Source organism: Ovis canadensis, chromosome 19 (assembly GCF_042477335.2).
Source record: "Ovis canadensis isolate MfBH-ARS-UI-01 breed Bighorn chromosome 19, ARS-UI_OviCan_v2, whole genome shotgun sequence".
Classification (NCBI taxonomy): domain Eukaryota; kingdom Metazoa; phylum Chordata; class Mammalia; order Artiodactyla; family Bovidae; genus Ovis; species Ovis canadensis.
In genome coordinates this window covers 29,501,994-29,517,084 of record NC_091263.1, presented here as the reverse complement: position 1 = coordinate 29,517,084, position 15,091 = coordinate 29,501,994, and the positions used below count along the sequence as shown (strand labels likewise).

General features: G+C 49.1%; 1 protein-coding gene across 11 annotated transcripts in view; it reads right to left on the bottom strand.

Moving 5' to 3' along the window:
* ACKR2 (atypical chemokine receptor 2) overlaps positions 1 to 15,091 on the bottom strand; it is a 71,624-nt gene that overhangs the window by 23,322 nt on the left and 33,211 nt on the right. For 3 of the 11 annotated variants that reach the window (XM_069560776.1, XM_069560783.1, XM_069560777.1), the window contains exon 4: positions 6,733 to 8,022. The exons of 2 other annotated variants lie outside the window; for them this stretch is intronic. In XM_069560776.1, the coding sequence (XP_069416877.1) occupies positions 6,845 to 8,022 (1,178 nt within the window). In that variant the 3' untranslated portion in view covers positions 6,733 to 6,844. Of the gene's footprint in view, positions 1 to 4,917; positions 5,048 to 6,732; positions 8,023 to 13,855; positions 14,030 to 15,091 lie in introns of those variants that run through there. 6 more of the 11 variants (XM_069560775.1, XM_069560780.1, XM_069560781.1 and 3 more) reach the window with 6 other exon arrangements.

The window sequence follows — 15,091 nt, the reverse complement described above, 5'->3', positions numbered from 1 at the left end:
GGGAGGGAGGTTAAAGAGGGAGGGGACATAGGCATGCCTGTGGCTGATTCACATTAATGTTTGGCAGAAACCAACACAATACTGTAAAGCAATTACCCTTCAGTTAAAAGTAAATTTATTTTTACAATATTTTATGTATAAATATTTAGTTTTATGTCAATAATTTCATTTGTAAATATTCAATATGTTAGAAATATTTTATCCCCTCCTTCTAGGTTTGCAGCAGAAAGATATGAACCATCATGTTGATAGACTCAGAACCTACAAGCCTACTAATTCCTCAGTTTTCCTGTCTTTAAAATGATATTAATAATTGTGCCCATTTCATGGGGTTCTCACGAGGCTTAAACATGATCATTCAGGCACAGCATTTCAAGCTCTATGAAGAATAGAATGCTCAGGACATAGGAGGCACTCAGCAGACATTTGCTTAACCTACTGCTTTGCCCAGAAGTGAGTTCACCACCTTCCAAATCAGCCTCTTCTCTTCCATCTAACTGAACACCCACCACCAGCTACTCGGTCTCCTAAGACTGAACTGTAAGAGACATCGCAGACCCCTTCCTCGCAGCCCCATCACCACCCCGGGCGTCTCTACCTTCACACTAATGTCCTCAGGTCCCATTAAAATACACACGTGATAAAAATACAGACATAATACTCTTAATAAAATTAATACAAATGAAATATATATATAAACCACCTCACGAAGTATACAAACATATGCTATGAAGGAGTACAAAGAGGTGAAAGGCAGGTAAGAGACAGGCAGAGGACTCACGATGGTGGCTGCCTGGGTAGGAGAAGCCAGAGACATGGGATGGAGCAGGTCACTGTTCAAGCTCAAGTTCCCCTGGACAGCAGTTTCCCAGGTTTCAGTTGTACTATTAAACATAATTTTTAAAAGAAAGCCTCACATGAACCAGTGGAAAAAACCCTGTCATGAACCAAGGATTATGCTCAGTCCTATTCTGTGTTCTACAAGGAGAGAAACTTCATGTTCAACACATTAAATTGTTCACCAATGGAGAGAGGAAGGCGATAAAAAAGAATTTGTTGGCCAAACAGGCACCCATGTGTAGTCACCAGAATAAGGCCTGTAGGCTGGTAATGGTAATGGGCCACAAACCCCGAAATACAAATCAACTCCACCTTGTCCCTCTGCATTTTAGTTTTTATTCTTTCAGGGGAGGAGGAACTGTACTGCATGGCTTGTGAAATCTTAGTTCCCTGACCAGGGATCAAACCTGGGCATTCAGCAGTGAGAGCCCTGAGTCCTAACCACCAGATCACCAGCAGATTCCCTATTTCTTATGCTATGGTTGTAAATGAGGTTTAATTTTTTAACATGTTCAGTGCCAGTCTGTATTTCTTCTGGGCATGATTTGTTGTTTTAATGGGTGGGATTCTCATTTTACAAGAGGTTTTCTATAGTAAGATTTTAGCTTTTTGCAGATATACTGGAAATAATGTTCCCAGTCCTTTCTGGTAGAAATTCTGTCTCTTTTTCTTTCTTCCAGGTAGAATTTTGAAAGAAATGTTGATTCAGGTCCTCAGCTGACTCTTCCAGTATCCATGACACTGTGACCCAGTGATGGAAATATGCATTCTGCGGAGGCTGAACCTCTCCCAGGAGTCCTCCTACTCCTTGAGCCTCTGCCCCACCCTTGGGCTTCTGTCAACTGGCCTCTGGGCCAGAGACTGGGGAAACATAAACGCCCTATCCCCACCCCAAGGCCTCAGCCTGGGTGGCTTTAACTAGGGCTGGGCTCTGCTCCTGACTGGACTTGAGAACTTGGCCCTGTGCCTTCATTCCTGGTCCTCCACTCCCTTCCTGTGCATCTGGGGTCTCCTGTTTGTGAGCCCCTGACTTTCCTGGGCAGCAGTCATGACATCCTCCAGCACATGGCTGGTTTGCGAGTCTGAGTTGCTGGGGTTGGGAGGAGGGACTGCCCTTCTGTATGTGGGCCTAATTAGGGTTTTCAGTCAGGAAGCTGTTGTTATTTAGTTGCTAAGTCATGCCCAACTCTTTTTGTGGCCCGGTGCACTGTAGTCCACCAGGCTCCTTTGTCCATGGGATTTCCTAGGCAAGAATACTGGAGTGGGTTGCCATCTCCTTTTCCAAGGGATCTTCCTGACCCAGGGAGCGAATCTGCGTCTTCTGCATTGGCAGGCGAATTCTTTACCACTGAGCCACCAGGGAAGCCCAGTCAGGAGTTACCACTAATTAAATAACAGCTCTTGTAGTCTCTCAGCACTGACCTTGATCCTGATCTGGCTTCTCAAAGTCCCTGTCTTTTGCTTTAATAAACAACCAAATCTGATGATTGTTTTGATCAAAGCCAAAGGGTCAGGGGTCAGAGGTCAGGGTCAGCATGCCCCAGCTGGACCAGATCACCTTTACAAGGCTCCCTTTGCCTGGAACGCTCCATTCTTTTTCTCTGGGGGCCACAAGCCTCCTGATCTTTCACCCTGGGACTCTTTCCACATTCTCTTAACCTCTGGGGCCACAACCCCTCCCACCCCTTCATCAGTAATACCAGCAAAGATGACAACAGCAATAAGCATTCCTGTACTCACATGACAACTGGCCAGGCACCTTATCAACTGTGGTAGTCCTATAAGGCAAACCAGGAAGGACCCACCAGCCCCGCTTAATCCAGGAGCAAAGTAACTTCAGCACAGTTATACAGAAGTCACTGGCTGAACTGCATCTGGATCCAAGGGCTTCATCCTCAGCAACAGTACTGTGGCCCTAGCCCCATCTCATTCTCAGCCTCTCTTCTGCCCTGTCTAGCAGTTATCAAAAGGGGCCACTTGAGAGAGGTATGATTTGAGCTCAGGAGCTCTTGGTTGCCCGGGGTTCACCCTCACTAGCTAGTCTTGTCTTTGTAGATTCCACCATTAACCACCTGAAGGCTTTATGGAGCCTCCTTGGGAAACATAGCTTCTCTATGGTCAACGGAGCAGCCTCCCCAAATATCCATATCCTAATCCCTGAAATCTATGGATATGTTACCTTATACGTAAGAGTGACATGACAGATGTGGTTAAGGACCCTGAGCTAGGGAGAATACCCTAGATTATCCAGGTGGGGCCACTGTAACCACAAGGGTCCTTTATAGGGGAGGCGGGATCTTCCTAGGTCGGGAAGATCCCCTGGAGGAGGGCATGGCAACCCCCTCTAGTAATCTTGCCTGGAGAATCCCCATGGACAGAGGAGCCTGGCGGGCTACAGTCCATGGGGTCACAAAGAGTCGGACACGACTGAGTTACTTTATTAAGCACAGGAGTGTCCGAAGCAGAGAAGGGAATGTGGAAACAGGTCAGAGGGTCGGAGTTCCAAGACAGTGGGTGCAGGTAGCCTCTAAAGGCTAGAAGAGGCAGGGAACAAATCCTCCCCGAGCCTCTGGAAGGAACATGGTCCTGATGACCCATTTTTAAGACTTCTGACCTCCAGAACTTTAAGATCATACATCTGTGCTGTTTTAAGCCACTGAATTTGTGGTAATTTGACACGGTGGCAATAGGGTCACTTCCTGTGACCCTCACGTGCCCTCTGAATCTCAGACTGAGGGGGTGAGACTGCACGATGTCTATCTCCTCCAGCTTACAGGTGGGGAAATGGAGACTCACTGAAAGGGAACTACTTGTGCAAAGCATACAGTGAATCATCAGAGGCTGCGCTGAGCTATGGACCCCATGTTTCTGACTGCCCTTCATGTCTCCATTACCCCACTCCTAACTGTCCCTCAGGCTTGACCATTTAAAGGCATAACACTTTTCATTCATATATAGACAAAAATTTATGGAACAGAAAATAACATGTGTCTTGTTGAAGGTTTACAGGACATCTGAGCAATCCCATGAGGGTAATTGCAAGAACAAAGGATTAACCTGTCCCCACCGGGGTCTGGCTGACACCCAGATGTCTACAACATCCAGTCACACCCCCTCCCCTTTGGGTGTAAAAAAAGCCTGAATTCTAACTCAAAGACGGCTCTTTGGGATACGAGTCGGCCATCTTCTTGGTCTATTCTGTTGGCTTTCTGAATGAAGTTTCTATTCCTTTGTCCCCTGTTGTGTGCAGCAGCCAGCACAAGCTCAAACTCGCTAACAGAACTGGTGATACCCTTTTCCCCCAGCTCCCCTTTTAAAGAGGAACCAAACTTGAATTTGAAGGATGAGCTTCTGATAGTGGGACTTCTGGCCTCATCAAGGGGTGGCAGAGGAGATTCTAAGTCTGCCATATGTGGGCCTGGCTTGTACTGGCTGGCAAGAGCCAGTAATGCAACACGTGGGAGGCCTTCAACAAACGATCATGGAATTAACCAATTCCACCTTCAGTAGTAAGTCAGTAGCTTGAAACTGGTTATGGTGGGAATGTTTATACCATGGCAAAGGCCACATATTGCGGCTTCCCCTCCCTCGCTCACCACTGCTAAGTGTTGGTTGTTAAACCTTTACCAGGACCCCAATCCAGACCCCATGGAGCCTGGGCAGACCTACCTGTCTTGCTCTCTCCCTGTCTGTGTCACCCCCCACCTCCCCTGGTCCCCCTTTCACATCAGCCCCACAGCTGCCCTCCTCCCCAGCGGAGATCCTGGCCCTAGAGGTCAGGGTTACATGCAGGCCCCTCCCAGGCCCCCAGAGCACTCCCACACTGTGTGCTGCCTGAGACCAGTGAACAAACAAACAAGATCAAACGTGACCCCAGGAGGCCACACCAGCTTTCATAACATAAAACAAAGAGTAACACTGGAGATCACTTCAAGTAGACACTAATTCTGCTGGCTCCCCTGGAAAAGGATCTGGAAATTATAGCCTTTAAAAAGGCCACCTTAATGCTCCCCTCCCAGAAGCCTGCCTGGGCCGCTAGCCCGGTGAAACTCCCTCCCCACCCCCCTGAGCACTCACAGAAGGTTGCTCCTCAGCCTCAAATCCACCTCCCCAGATGCACAGTCGCCTTGTGAGGATCACCTGCCTCCTCTGTGGACTGGGGATTCCCAGAGGTTGGAACTCCCCAGCACAGGCTAGCATCTGAGAGGCATTCAGCAAATGACCATGGAATTAATTAGCACAGTCAGGCCTCTCTCTCTCCCTACTCTGCCTCTTTTCCTGGCCTGCTTCCTCCCTCTGCCACTGGTGCCCTGCATACAATGGAGCCAAAAGCCTCCTTTCTTGAGTTAATACTTCCTCAGCCTGGGCAAGCCCTGCCTCAGTGACCTTGGAAGCCAGTGACCATGGAGCGTGACCAGCCCACAGCCCCCACTATTTCCACTGTAGCCAAGTTCAAGGCCAATTCCAGCTCCCTGTGACCTCCCTGTGACCACCCCACACACCTCTCCCCTGCCCCCTCCCATCTCTCAGAAGTCTCCTCTGACTGCTTTGAGAGGACAGTGGTAGAGGTGGAGTCCCAAGGTCTGGACTCATCCTGGCTCAGCTAGCAATAGGACCCCCCGCCCCAACTCGATGATAACTCCAGCATTCCCAGCCTGCCTTCCTGGCTCAGCTGTGGCTGGAAAAGCTGAGGCTGGTGTTGTGAAGTGACTCACACTCTGACTGCAGTGTCAGGCTGTGGAAAGTGCTCTGGGGTTGGGGAACTGGTAACTGCACTGGGATCTCTATTTTCTTCCTCCTGGGTTCGGCAAAACATCAGATATAGCCACCAGAGCAACAACAACAGCACCCACCACTTACAGAACACTTACCGTGGGCCAAGCTCTGTTCTCAGAACCTTACATGTATTAATTCATTTCAGCCTTGCAATACCACTCTGATACTACTGCTATCTCTATTTTGCCTGTGAATAAACTGAGGGAACACGCCTGAGGCCACACAGCTAGTAAGTAGGGGAGTGGAGATTTGAACCCAGGCTCAGAGTCTGGGCTAGCTCATTAAAAGACAGGGGTGAAGGCTGGGGACTAGAGATGGAAAAGTGATAGGAGACCACACTGCCATGGCTCAAGATGCCTGAATGGAAGGCTGCTTGTGGGGCTGATGGTATGTGAATGAAAAACAGGAAAAGGAACTGGGAGCCACATAAGGACAAGAGGGAAAAGGTCCAGGGCCATGGGAATGGCACGCAGGGAGAGAATTCAGGAAAGACCAGCTCAGGGGGTGGGGTAGGTCTCTTCTCCACTGCACAGTGTGGGATGCCTTTGGGCTTAAACCTTCAGGCCCTGCAGCCACAAGACAAAGTCAGGGCTTCATTCAGAGCCCTTGAATTCCACGAGGCTATTTTCTCATCATAAAATAAAACTTATGGCAAAGGATTCCGTGGGATTAAATGTGGTACAGCTATTAGAGCACCACCAGGCCACCACCATGGACGCCTGACAGTGTGCTGGGCACAGGAACAAGAAGCTTCACATACATTAACTTATTTAATCCTAATATTTACCTTATAGAAGTTAAACATGATTATTAGTCCCGTCTTATAGCTATGAATACTGAGGGACAGAGACTAGGGAACTGGCCCAAGAGCAAGTGAGTAGCACACCAGAACTAAAATCCAAAATTCATGCCTGTTTTTTTTGGACCATGCTTGGCTCCCTGACCAGGGTTGAACCCATGCCCTTGGCAGTGAAGGTGCAGCATCTTAACCACTGGACTGCCATAGAAATTACATTCCCTCTCAAAGAAAATAACAAGCGAGCTGCAGGCCCACCCACCCCCAACTTCATCGTCAAGTTTTATGTGTGTTATGGTACACGCTAACCTCATAAAGACTTTTTGAGACAAGCACTATTATTATTTCCATTTTACAAATGACGAACTGAGGCTCAGGGAGGGGAAGTAACAATCGCAAAGACACACAGCAAGTATACCGCAGGATTAGCAGTCAAGTCTCAGCAGTCTGCTTGAGATCAGAGCCTTGTCGGGGGGAGCTCTCAGCCTGCCTCTCCCCGAGGTCACTCATGCCCATTACATCTTCCTGGGAAGTGAGCCCACTACTCTCAGAATAGCTGGACGGCAGGGCCTGTTGCCTTCTGAGCACAGCGGCCAGGAAAGCCTTGAGGTACTGGCGGAAGCGGTGGCTGGAGAAGGTGTAGAGGACGGGGGTGAAGCAGCAGTGCAGGAAGGCGATGCTCTCCGTCACCTGCAGCGCATAGTCCAGGTGCTGGCTGACCCTGCAGTCCCCAAAGACTTGCAGGTCCAGCAGCGAGTGCAGAAACAAGGTGAGATTGTACGGGAACCACAGCACAAAGAAGGCCACCACCAGAGCTACGGTCATCCTCAGGGCCCGGCTCTGGCCCGGGGGCCTCAGCCTCACCAGCACAGAGCCAATGCGGGAGTAGAAGAAGATCATGGCGAGGAGGGGGAGGAGGAACCCCAGGAGGTTCTGCTGGAAGCGGAGGAAGAGCTTCCAGATGGTCCCATGTCCCCCAAAATCCGCATAGCACTCCCACACTCCAGGGGAGTTTTCATGTGTCCTCACAAAGACCATGTCAGGAACGGAGACAGCCAGGGCCACTGCCCACACAGTGGCTGCCAGCAGCAGGCTCTTGGCTCGGGTCCTCAGTCGGTGGTAGGGCAGAGCGCAGACAATCTCCAGGTACTTGTCCAGGCTCATGCAGCTGATGAAGAAGATGCCGCTGTAGAAGTTCATGGTATAGAGGGTGCTCACTACCTTGCATAAGAAGCTCCCAAAGACCCAATGCCACACCACAGAGATGCCCCAGAAGGGCAGTGTCACCACAAACAGGAGGTTGGAGATGGCCAGGTTCAGCAGATAGGTCTCGGTCATCCGTCTTCGAGGCACGAACCGGAGCAAGACCGCTAGGAGGAGGAGGTTTCCAACCAGGCCCAGCACAAAGATCAGGCTGTAGAAGACAGGTAGAAAGACTCTGCCAAATGACAGCACCTCGTCCTTCCTACACAGCACGAAGATCATGTCCTCCAGGTAGTACTCATAGTCATAGAAGGAGCTGCTGTTCTCAGAACCGGCCACCTTGGTGGTGGGCGGCAGAGGGGCGGCGGTGGCGGCCATGGCGGGAGGATGCACCCAGTCCTGGAGCTCTGCGGGCCAGAGAGCAGCGTCAGCCACAGGAGACGGATCCAGGCCTTCCTGCCCTCCCTCCAAACCCACTGGAGCCCCTTTTCTGGGGTGTCCAATAGACTCTCCACATTTACACCTGTGGGCTAGGGACTAGGAGTACCAGTGTGGGCAGCCCAAGGCTACCCCGTGATACTGAGGTCATCTTGGGTAGGTGACATAACCTCAGGTGTTCTCACAGTATTCACTTCTCTTCTTTATTTTGTCCCTCATTGTTTATAAAGACTGATATGGTCATTTGTGTTTTCTTTATTATTGAGGGATACCGATTCACCTGGGCTTCCCAGGTGGCACAAGTGGTAAAGAACCCACCTGCCAATGCAGGTAGATGTAAGAGACGTGAGTTTGATCCCTGGGTTGGGACGATCCCCTGGAGGAGGGCACAGCAATATTCTTGCCTGGAGAATCCCATGGACAGAGGAGCCTGGCAGCTTGCAGTCTACAGGGTTGCGCAGAGTCGAACACGACTGAAGCGACTCAGCACACACCATTTCACCTATTTATTGCGTCTGTATACCCTTCCTCACGTGTGGCTTAAAATCCTTCTTCTTTGTGTGACTTATAATTTTGTTTTCACTTTAAGGTCACACTGCATGGTGTGGGAGATCTCAGCTCCTTGCCCAGAGAGTGAACCCACACCCTTGTAGCGAAGGACAGAGTCTTAACCACTGGACTACTAGAGAAGTCCCAATTTTTTCTTTAAAGAGCTTCTCTTCAGTGGGCTTGCTTCTTCTGTAAATAGCTGGTGTGCCCACTCTGGCTTTGAGCTCGCTTTACTTCTGTCACTTGAGGATTTCCCTTGCTTTGATTATTTTAAAAGTATTTTTGGAATAACAAGATGGTGGAGGAGTAGGTGGACGTGGAGTACATCTCTCTCCACAGATTCATCAGGAATACACCTTCAGACACAAAAGATCTTGCAGAACACCAGCTGAGAGCAGCAGGAGGACCTGACCACTGGAAGAGAATATATAGAACCATGCAAAACTCAGCAGGACGAAGGAAGTAGGGGGGGAAAGAGGAGAGTGAGCAGGACTGGACCTGCACCTGGCGGGGAGAAGAACTGAAATAGGGGTCAGAGCCTCACATCGGAGCAACTGTTTAGGACAGAGGAGAAGCATTTGAGGCTGCTGAAGGTGAAGCAGCTGAGCTGTGACAGCGTGACCGGAATGAGAATCACACAGACAGTCCTTGCTGCAGCCTTATATACCCTGGACAGGGACGCAAGTCCCCTAGAAAGCACAGGGGCCGGGAGTTGGAACATAGGGATTGGAGAGCAATCCCAAGGCAGGGTCTGCTGTTGACTGCGAGGAGACGGACCCATGGGGGCGATCTCAAGGGGAAATTCCTGTGGAGGAAAACCAGGCAACCATGGAGGCAAGGTGATACTGCAGAGTCACGTGCGGTGGGTGGAGCCATCACTGTAGTCTCTCTCTCCCCACATGCCAGCACTGACAGCTGAACAACAGAGAAGCTCCAGAGAGGCTGGCCCTTTAAGTGCCTGATGCCCCAAGCAACAGGAAAGGACCAGCCAAACAGGCTCTCTGACCGCCTGCTCCCAGAGGCTAGAAAAAGACTATGATAAGGCCATAGCTCTTGGAGTTCTTCTAGGTCTTCACAGAACTGATCAGCTTCAGCTTCTTGGGTATCAGTGGTTGGGGCATAGACTTGGATTACTGTGATGCTGAATGGTTTTGCCTTGGAAACGAACAGAGATCATTCTATCAAATATTTGAGACTGCACCCAAGTACTGCATTTTGGACTCTTTTGTTGACTGTGAGGACTACTCCATTTCTCCTATGGGATTCTTGGCCACAGCAGCAGATATAATGGTTATATGAATTAAATTCACCCATTCCTGTTCATTTTAGTTCACGGATTCCTAAGATATCGATGTTTACTCTTGCCATCTCCTGCTTGACCATGTCCAATTTACCTTGATTCAGGGACCTAACATTCCAGGTTCCTATGCAACACTGTTGTTTACAGCATCGGATTTTACCTTCATCATCAGACACATCCACAAGCACCTTCAGTTTCAGCTCTGGCCCAGCCGCTTCATTCTTTCTGGAGCTATTAGTAGTTGTTCTCCACTCTTCCCCAGTAGCATACTGAACACCTGATCTGGGTGGGGCGGGGGGCGGGGAGCTCATCTTTTAGGGTTATATCCTTCTGCCTTTTAAATATTTCATGGAGTTTTCTTGGCCAGTATACTGGAGTGGTTTGCCATTCCCCCCTCCAGTAGATCACATTTTGTCAGAACTCTCCATGACCCAACTGTCTTGGGTGGCCCTACATAGCATGGCTGATAGCTTCATTGGGTTACACAAGCCCCTTCACCATGACAAAGCAGTGAACCTTGAAGGAGAGATCTAGAAGACCTCAGAACTAACACCAAAAAAAAAAAAAAAAAGATATCCTATTCCAGTTAGGGGATTGGAATGCAAAAGTAGATATCAAGAGATACCTAGAGTAACAGGCAAGTTTGACCTTGGAGAACAAAATGAAGCAGGGAAAAGGCTAACAAAATTCTGCCAAGACAGTGCACTGGTCATAGCAGACACCTTTTTTCAACAACACAAGAGATGACTTTACACATGGACGTCACCAAATGGTCAATGCCAAAATCTCTCTTGGTATTTGGTCAAAACCAAAGAATGATAACATTCTTTACAGCCGAAGATGGAGAAGCTGTATACAGTTAGCAAAAACAAGACTTGCAGCTGACTGTGGCTCAAATCATCAGCTCCTCATAGCAAAATTCAGGCTTAAACTAAAGAAAGCAGTGAAAACCACTAAGCCAGTCAGGTACAACTTAAATTCCCTATGAATATACAGTGGAGGTGACAAATTCAAGGTTTTAGATCTAGTAAACAAACTGCCTGAAGAACTATGGACAGAGGTCCATAATATTGTACAGGAGGCAGCGAACAAAGCCATCCCAAAGAAAAAGAAACACAAGAAGGCAGAGTGGCTGTCTGAGAGGGCTTTACAAACAGCTGACAAAAGAAGAGAAGTGAATAGCAAGGGAGAAAGGGAAAGGTATACCCAACTAAATGCAGAGTCCCAGAGAATAGGAAGGAGAGACGAGACGGCCTTCCTCAATAAACAATGCAAAGAAATAGAGGAAAACAAGAGAAAAGATAAGGCAAGAGATCTCTTCAAGAAAACTGGAAATATCAAAGGACAATTTCATCCAAAGATGGGCACAATAAATGGCAGAAACGGTAAAAAACCCAACAAAAGCAGAAAAGATCAAGAAGAAATGGAAAGAAGAGATATACAGAAAAGATGTTAATAACTGGGATAACCACAGTGGAGCAGTTTCTCACTCAGGTAGGAAATCAAGTGGGCCTTAGGAAGCACTGCTGTCAATAAAGCTAGTGTAGATGATGGAATTCTAGCAGAGCTATTTCAAATCCTAAAAGATGATGCTATCAAAGTGTTGCCCTCAATATTTCAGCAAATTTGGAAAACCCAGCAGTGGCCACAGGACTGGAAAAGGTTAATCCTCATCCCAAATTCCAAGAAGGGCAGTACTAAAGAATGTTCAAACCACTGGACAATTGCACTCATCTCCCATGCTAATAAGGTTATGCTCAAAATCCTCCAAGTTAGGCTACAATAGTACGTGAAACAAGAACTTCCAGATGTTCAAGCTGGATTTAGAAAAGGCAGAGGAACCAGAGATCAAATTGCCAATATTTGCTGGATCATAGACAAAGCAAGGGAATTCCAGAAAAAACATCTCTGTTTCACTGACTACGCTAAAGCCTTTGACTGTGTGGATCATAACAAACTGTGGAAAACTCTTGAAGAGATGGGAATACCAGAACATCTTACCTGTCTCCTGAGAAATCTGTATGCGGGTCAAGAAGCAACAGTTAGAACCCTGTATGGAATAACTGACTGGTTCAGGATTGAGAAAGGAATACAAGACTGTTTATTGTCACCCTGTTTATTTAACTTAAGACGCTGAGCACATCAGGTAACATTCCCAAGGACACACAGCGAGTGTACTGCAGGATTAGAAATCAAGTCCCGGCAGCTGGCTCAAGATCTGGAGCCTTGAACCATGCAGTGGGAGCTGCTGTGAGCCCTCCCAGACTCACAGACTCGACAGTTGTCCCCTGCATGGCCCCCCTTGGGAAGCATGGCATTTGGATTCATAGCAATGTATAAAACACAATGAAAATGATACAAACCAGTCTTGACAGTTATGGGAAGCTTTCTTATACCCTAGTTCTTGCAGGTCTTCCTGGCTTCCCTGTGAGAAGGGGAGCAGGTATGCCCTCCCTGGTTTCACAGGAAGCCCAGGGCCATACCACAAGCCAGGCAGGGTTGACCCTAGAGCCCTGATCACTGAGTCCTGGACCGCTGCACACACAATCCCTCTTTGCTTTTTTAATATGCATTTTTCCTGATTACCAAAGTAATTATATGCTCAATGGAAAATGTGAAAATAGAAGAAAAAATAGAAAAGAGACTAAAGATCTCTCCCTAATCCTACCCTCCCCCCTCCAAAGTAACCCTTGGGAACATGCTGGTATATCTTTTCTTTTCCATGCCCAGAGCCCCCATCTGCCACATTGATCTTTCCTGGGTGTGTGAGTCACCTGCTGGCTTCCTGGCTGAAGAGAGTGGTCTTGTCCAGTCCCCATGGAGTAGGGAGCCCCTTGTAGCCACCTGACAGACATGCCATCTCCTGCTCCCTGGGATCCGTGAGGCCCACTCACTCCCCACGCTCCCTGGGACCCCACATTACTCAATGTTTCCTGGCTTTTATCAGGAAACAGGGATGTTTGTGACATTGATGAAATCACAACAGCAACCCCTCCACCCAAAGTTTCCTTCAATTAATAAAAACTAGGTAATTTTAGAACCCAGCTCTTCAAGGAGCTGCTGCAGAAGACTTTCACATCTTTCTTGAATCATTTTTGTTCCCCCTTCTTTTTTTTTTTTTTGCTTCTCTTGTTGCCTGAACTTTCACCACTTGAGCTCCTGGTTTTCATTTCAGCATTATCCTGGGGTCAAAATGAAATGCTCACTCCACTGCCACTACCCCCAGGGAGAGTGGTATACTCAGCATGGTGCAGCATGGAGGAACAGACTACAGGCTGGTTCACTTCATGGCTGAGCATCCCTGAGCAAATTACTTACCCTCTCTGAGCCTTAGTTTTCTCAACTCGGAAATGCTTCCCTGGTGGTGTTTCTATAATATTAATTAATAATTAAATAAGTGCCTAGCACATGACTATTGGTTCTTCCTCCAGGCCCTAAAATGACACTTCGCTTAAGTTGGGATGGATAAAAGGATATCCTGGGACTGTTTGGGACAGATGGAGGGGTTGAGATCTTGTCAGGGTTTGGGGATAAAAAGAGAGGATGTGGGCTTTTAAGAAGAGAGTGTGGATGTGTGCTGGGAACCTCAGCCCTGGGAGTGGGGCCCCTTAAAGGTTATCTCATCTGTCCCCATCACAGTACGCCCAGAGAGCAGAGGGAACAGCTGAGGGTACCTAGCCTCGTCTGGTACCAACCCTCAGGGATTTCCCAAACCCACAAAGCAGATCCTCAGAGCCAGAGTCAAGGGCGTAAGGGGCCAGCAGGCCACCTTCCTCCCCAGCTGCCTGGGCCACTGCTCCAACAGCTGTCCTAAAGAGAGAGTGCCACGCTCACCCTACCTAGCTCCTGTCTCTCCCCACACCTGTCCCCTCTCCTGGCCACGGGATCTGGTCTCTCCCTGTGGCCCCTACATAGGGCCCACCCACCCCATTCCCAGAATGACTGAAACCTACCAGAGCCAGACCTACTTGCCTGGGGACGCCCACCTGGCAACCAGCAGGAGAGCAGCAGCGTCTGTGTCCCTCTTCCTCGGGGAAGCATGGAGGGAGTGACTCTTCTTTATAAGCTCTTCCCCTCCCCAGACTGCTTCCTGCCCGCATCCTCTTTGCATATCCCTTGTGCTTGCCCCAGCCCCACCTCAGCTGCACACTGAACTTGGGTCAAGCTCAAATGACCACCTCGTTGAAAGATCACCACCCCCAAAGATACACTGATTATTTTAGAAAACATGTGTCCCCAATCACACTTCTCTGGAACCATTCTCCTGCGGCTGGGCCAAGGACACGAAACGCCTCAGTCCAGGCTTCCAGGCTTTCACTTACTCTTGTCCCCTATCTTACGTAGCCTTCCCAGCCTCCAGCTTCATCGGTCCTGGATTCTGCACCCCCTGCCGCTCCCCGCCCCACCACCCAACCCTCCTCCTCTGATGGTAACTCTGCACAATCAGAGCTATGTCTGGCTCACCCATAGTGCCATCAGTTCTCTCATCTACTAGACTTTTCAGACCAGCTTCCCCCTCCCCCCTTCCCTGCTGCCCCTGCCAGTCCCATCACAGCATGAATCTCTTCAGAGCTAGCTGTCTGTTCACATGTCTGCTCAAGGACATGTGACCCCCCAGGCTGAGCCCAGGGCCAGGCAAGAGCAGACCACATGAACGAATACACGTGTGGAACACACTGCCCGTCACGCGCTCGGCAGTATGAGGGTACCCCTCCACCAGGATGGCACCTGTGGTCCACTGTGAGTCTCAGCTACCTTCATCTCCAGCCCCACTGCCAGCCCGTCACACAGCAGATGCTTGGTGAATGCTCACTGCCCCCTATCTGAACTGAGCAGTTAACAGAATAATGGCAGGTGGTTACAGGCACTGGTGATAGGGTCACCCAGAGCTGGGCTTGAATCTGGCTATGTATGTGCTGTGTGACCTAGGGAATGTAGCCTCACCTCTCTGAGCCTTGGTTTCCAGATCTTTTGGGGGAGGTGGGGTTGGTGTCTCCCTCAGACAGGCATGAGAACTAAATGTCCCCAGAGAGGTGGACAAAGACAGACATTTGCCTTTCTCTGGGGTCCACAGGCCACAGGAGGCCAAGCCTGTAATGGGTTCCACTCCCAACAGTGGGGAGCAAGAGACCTTCCTCGTGAGTGGGTTTCCAAGTCTCTCTGGGGCAAATGTTAATTACCAATAGGGA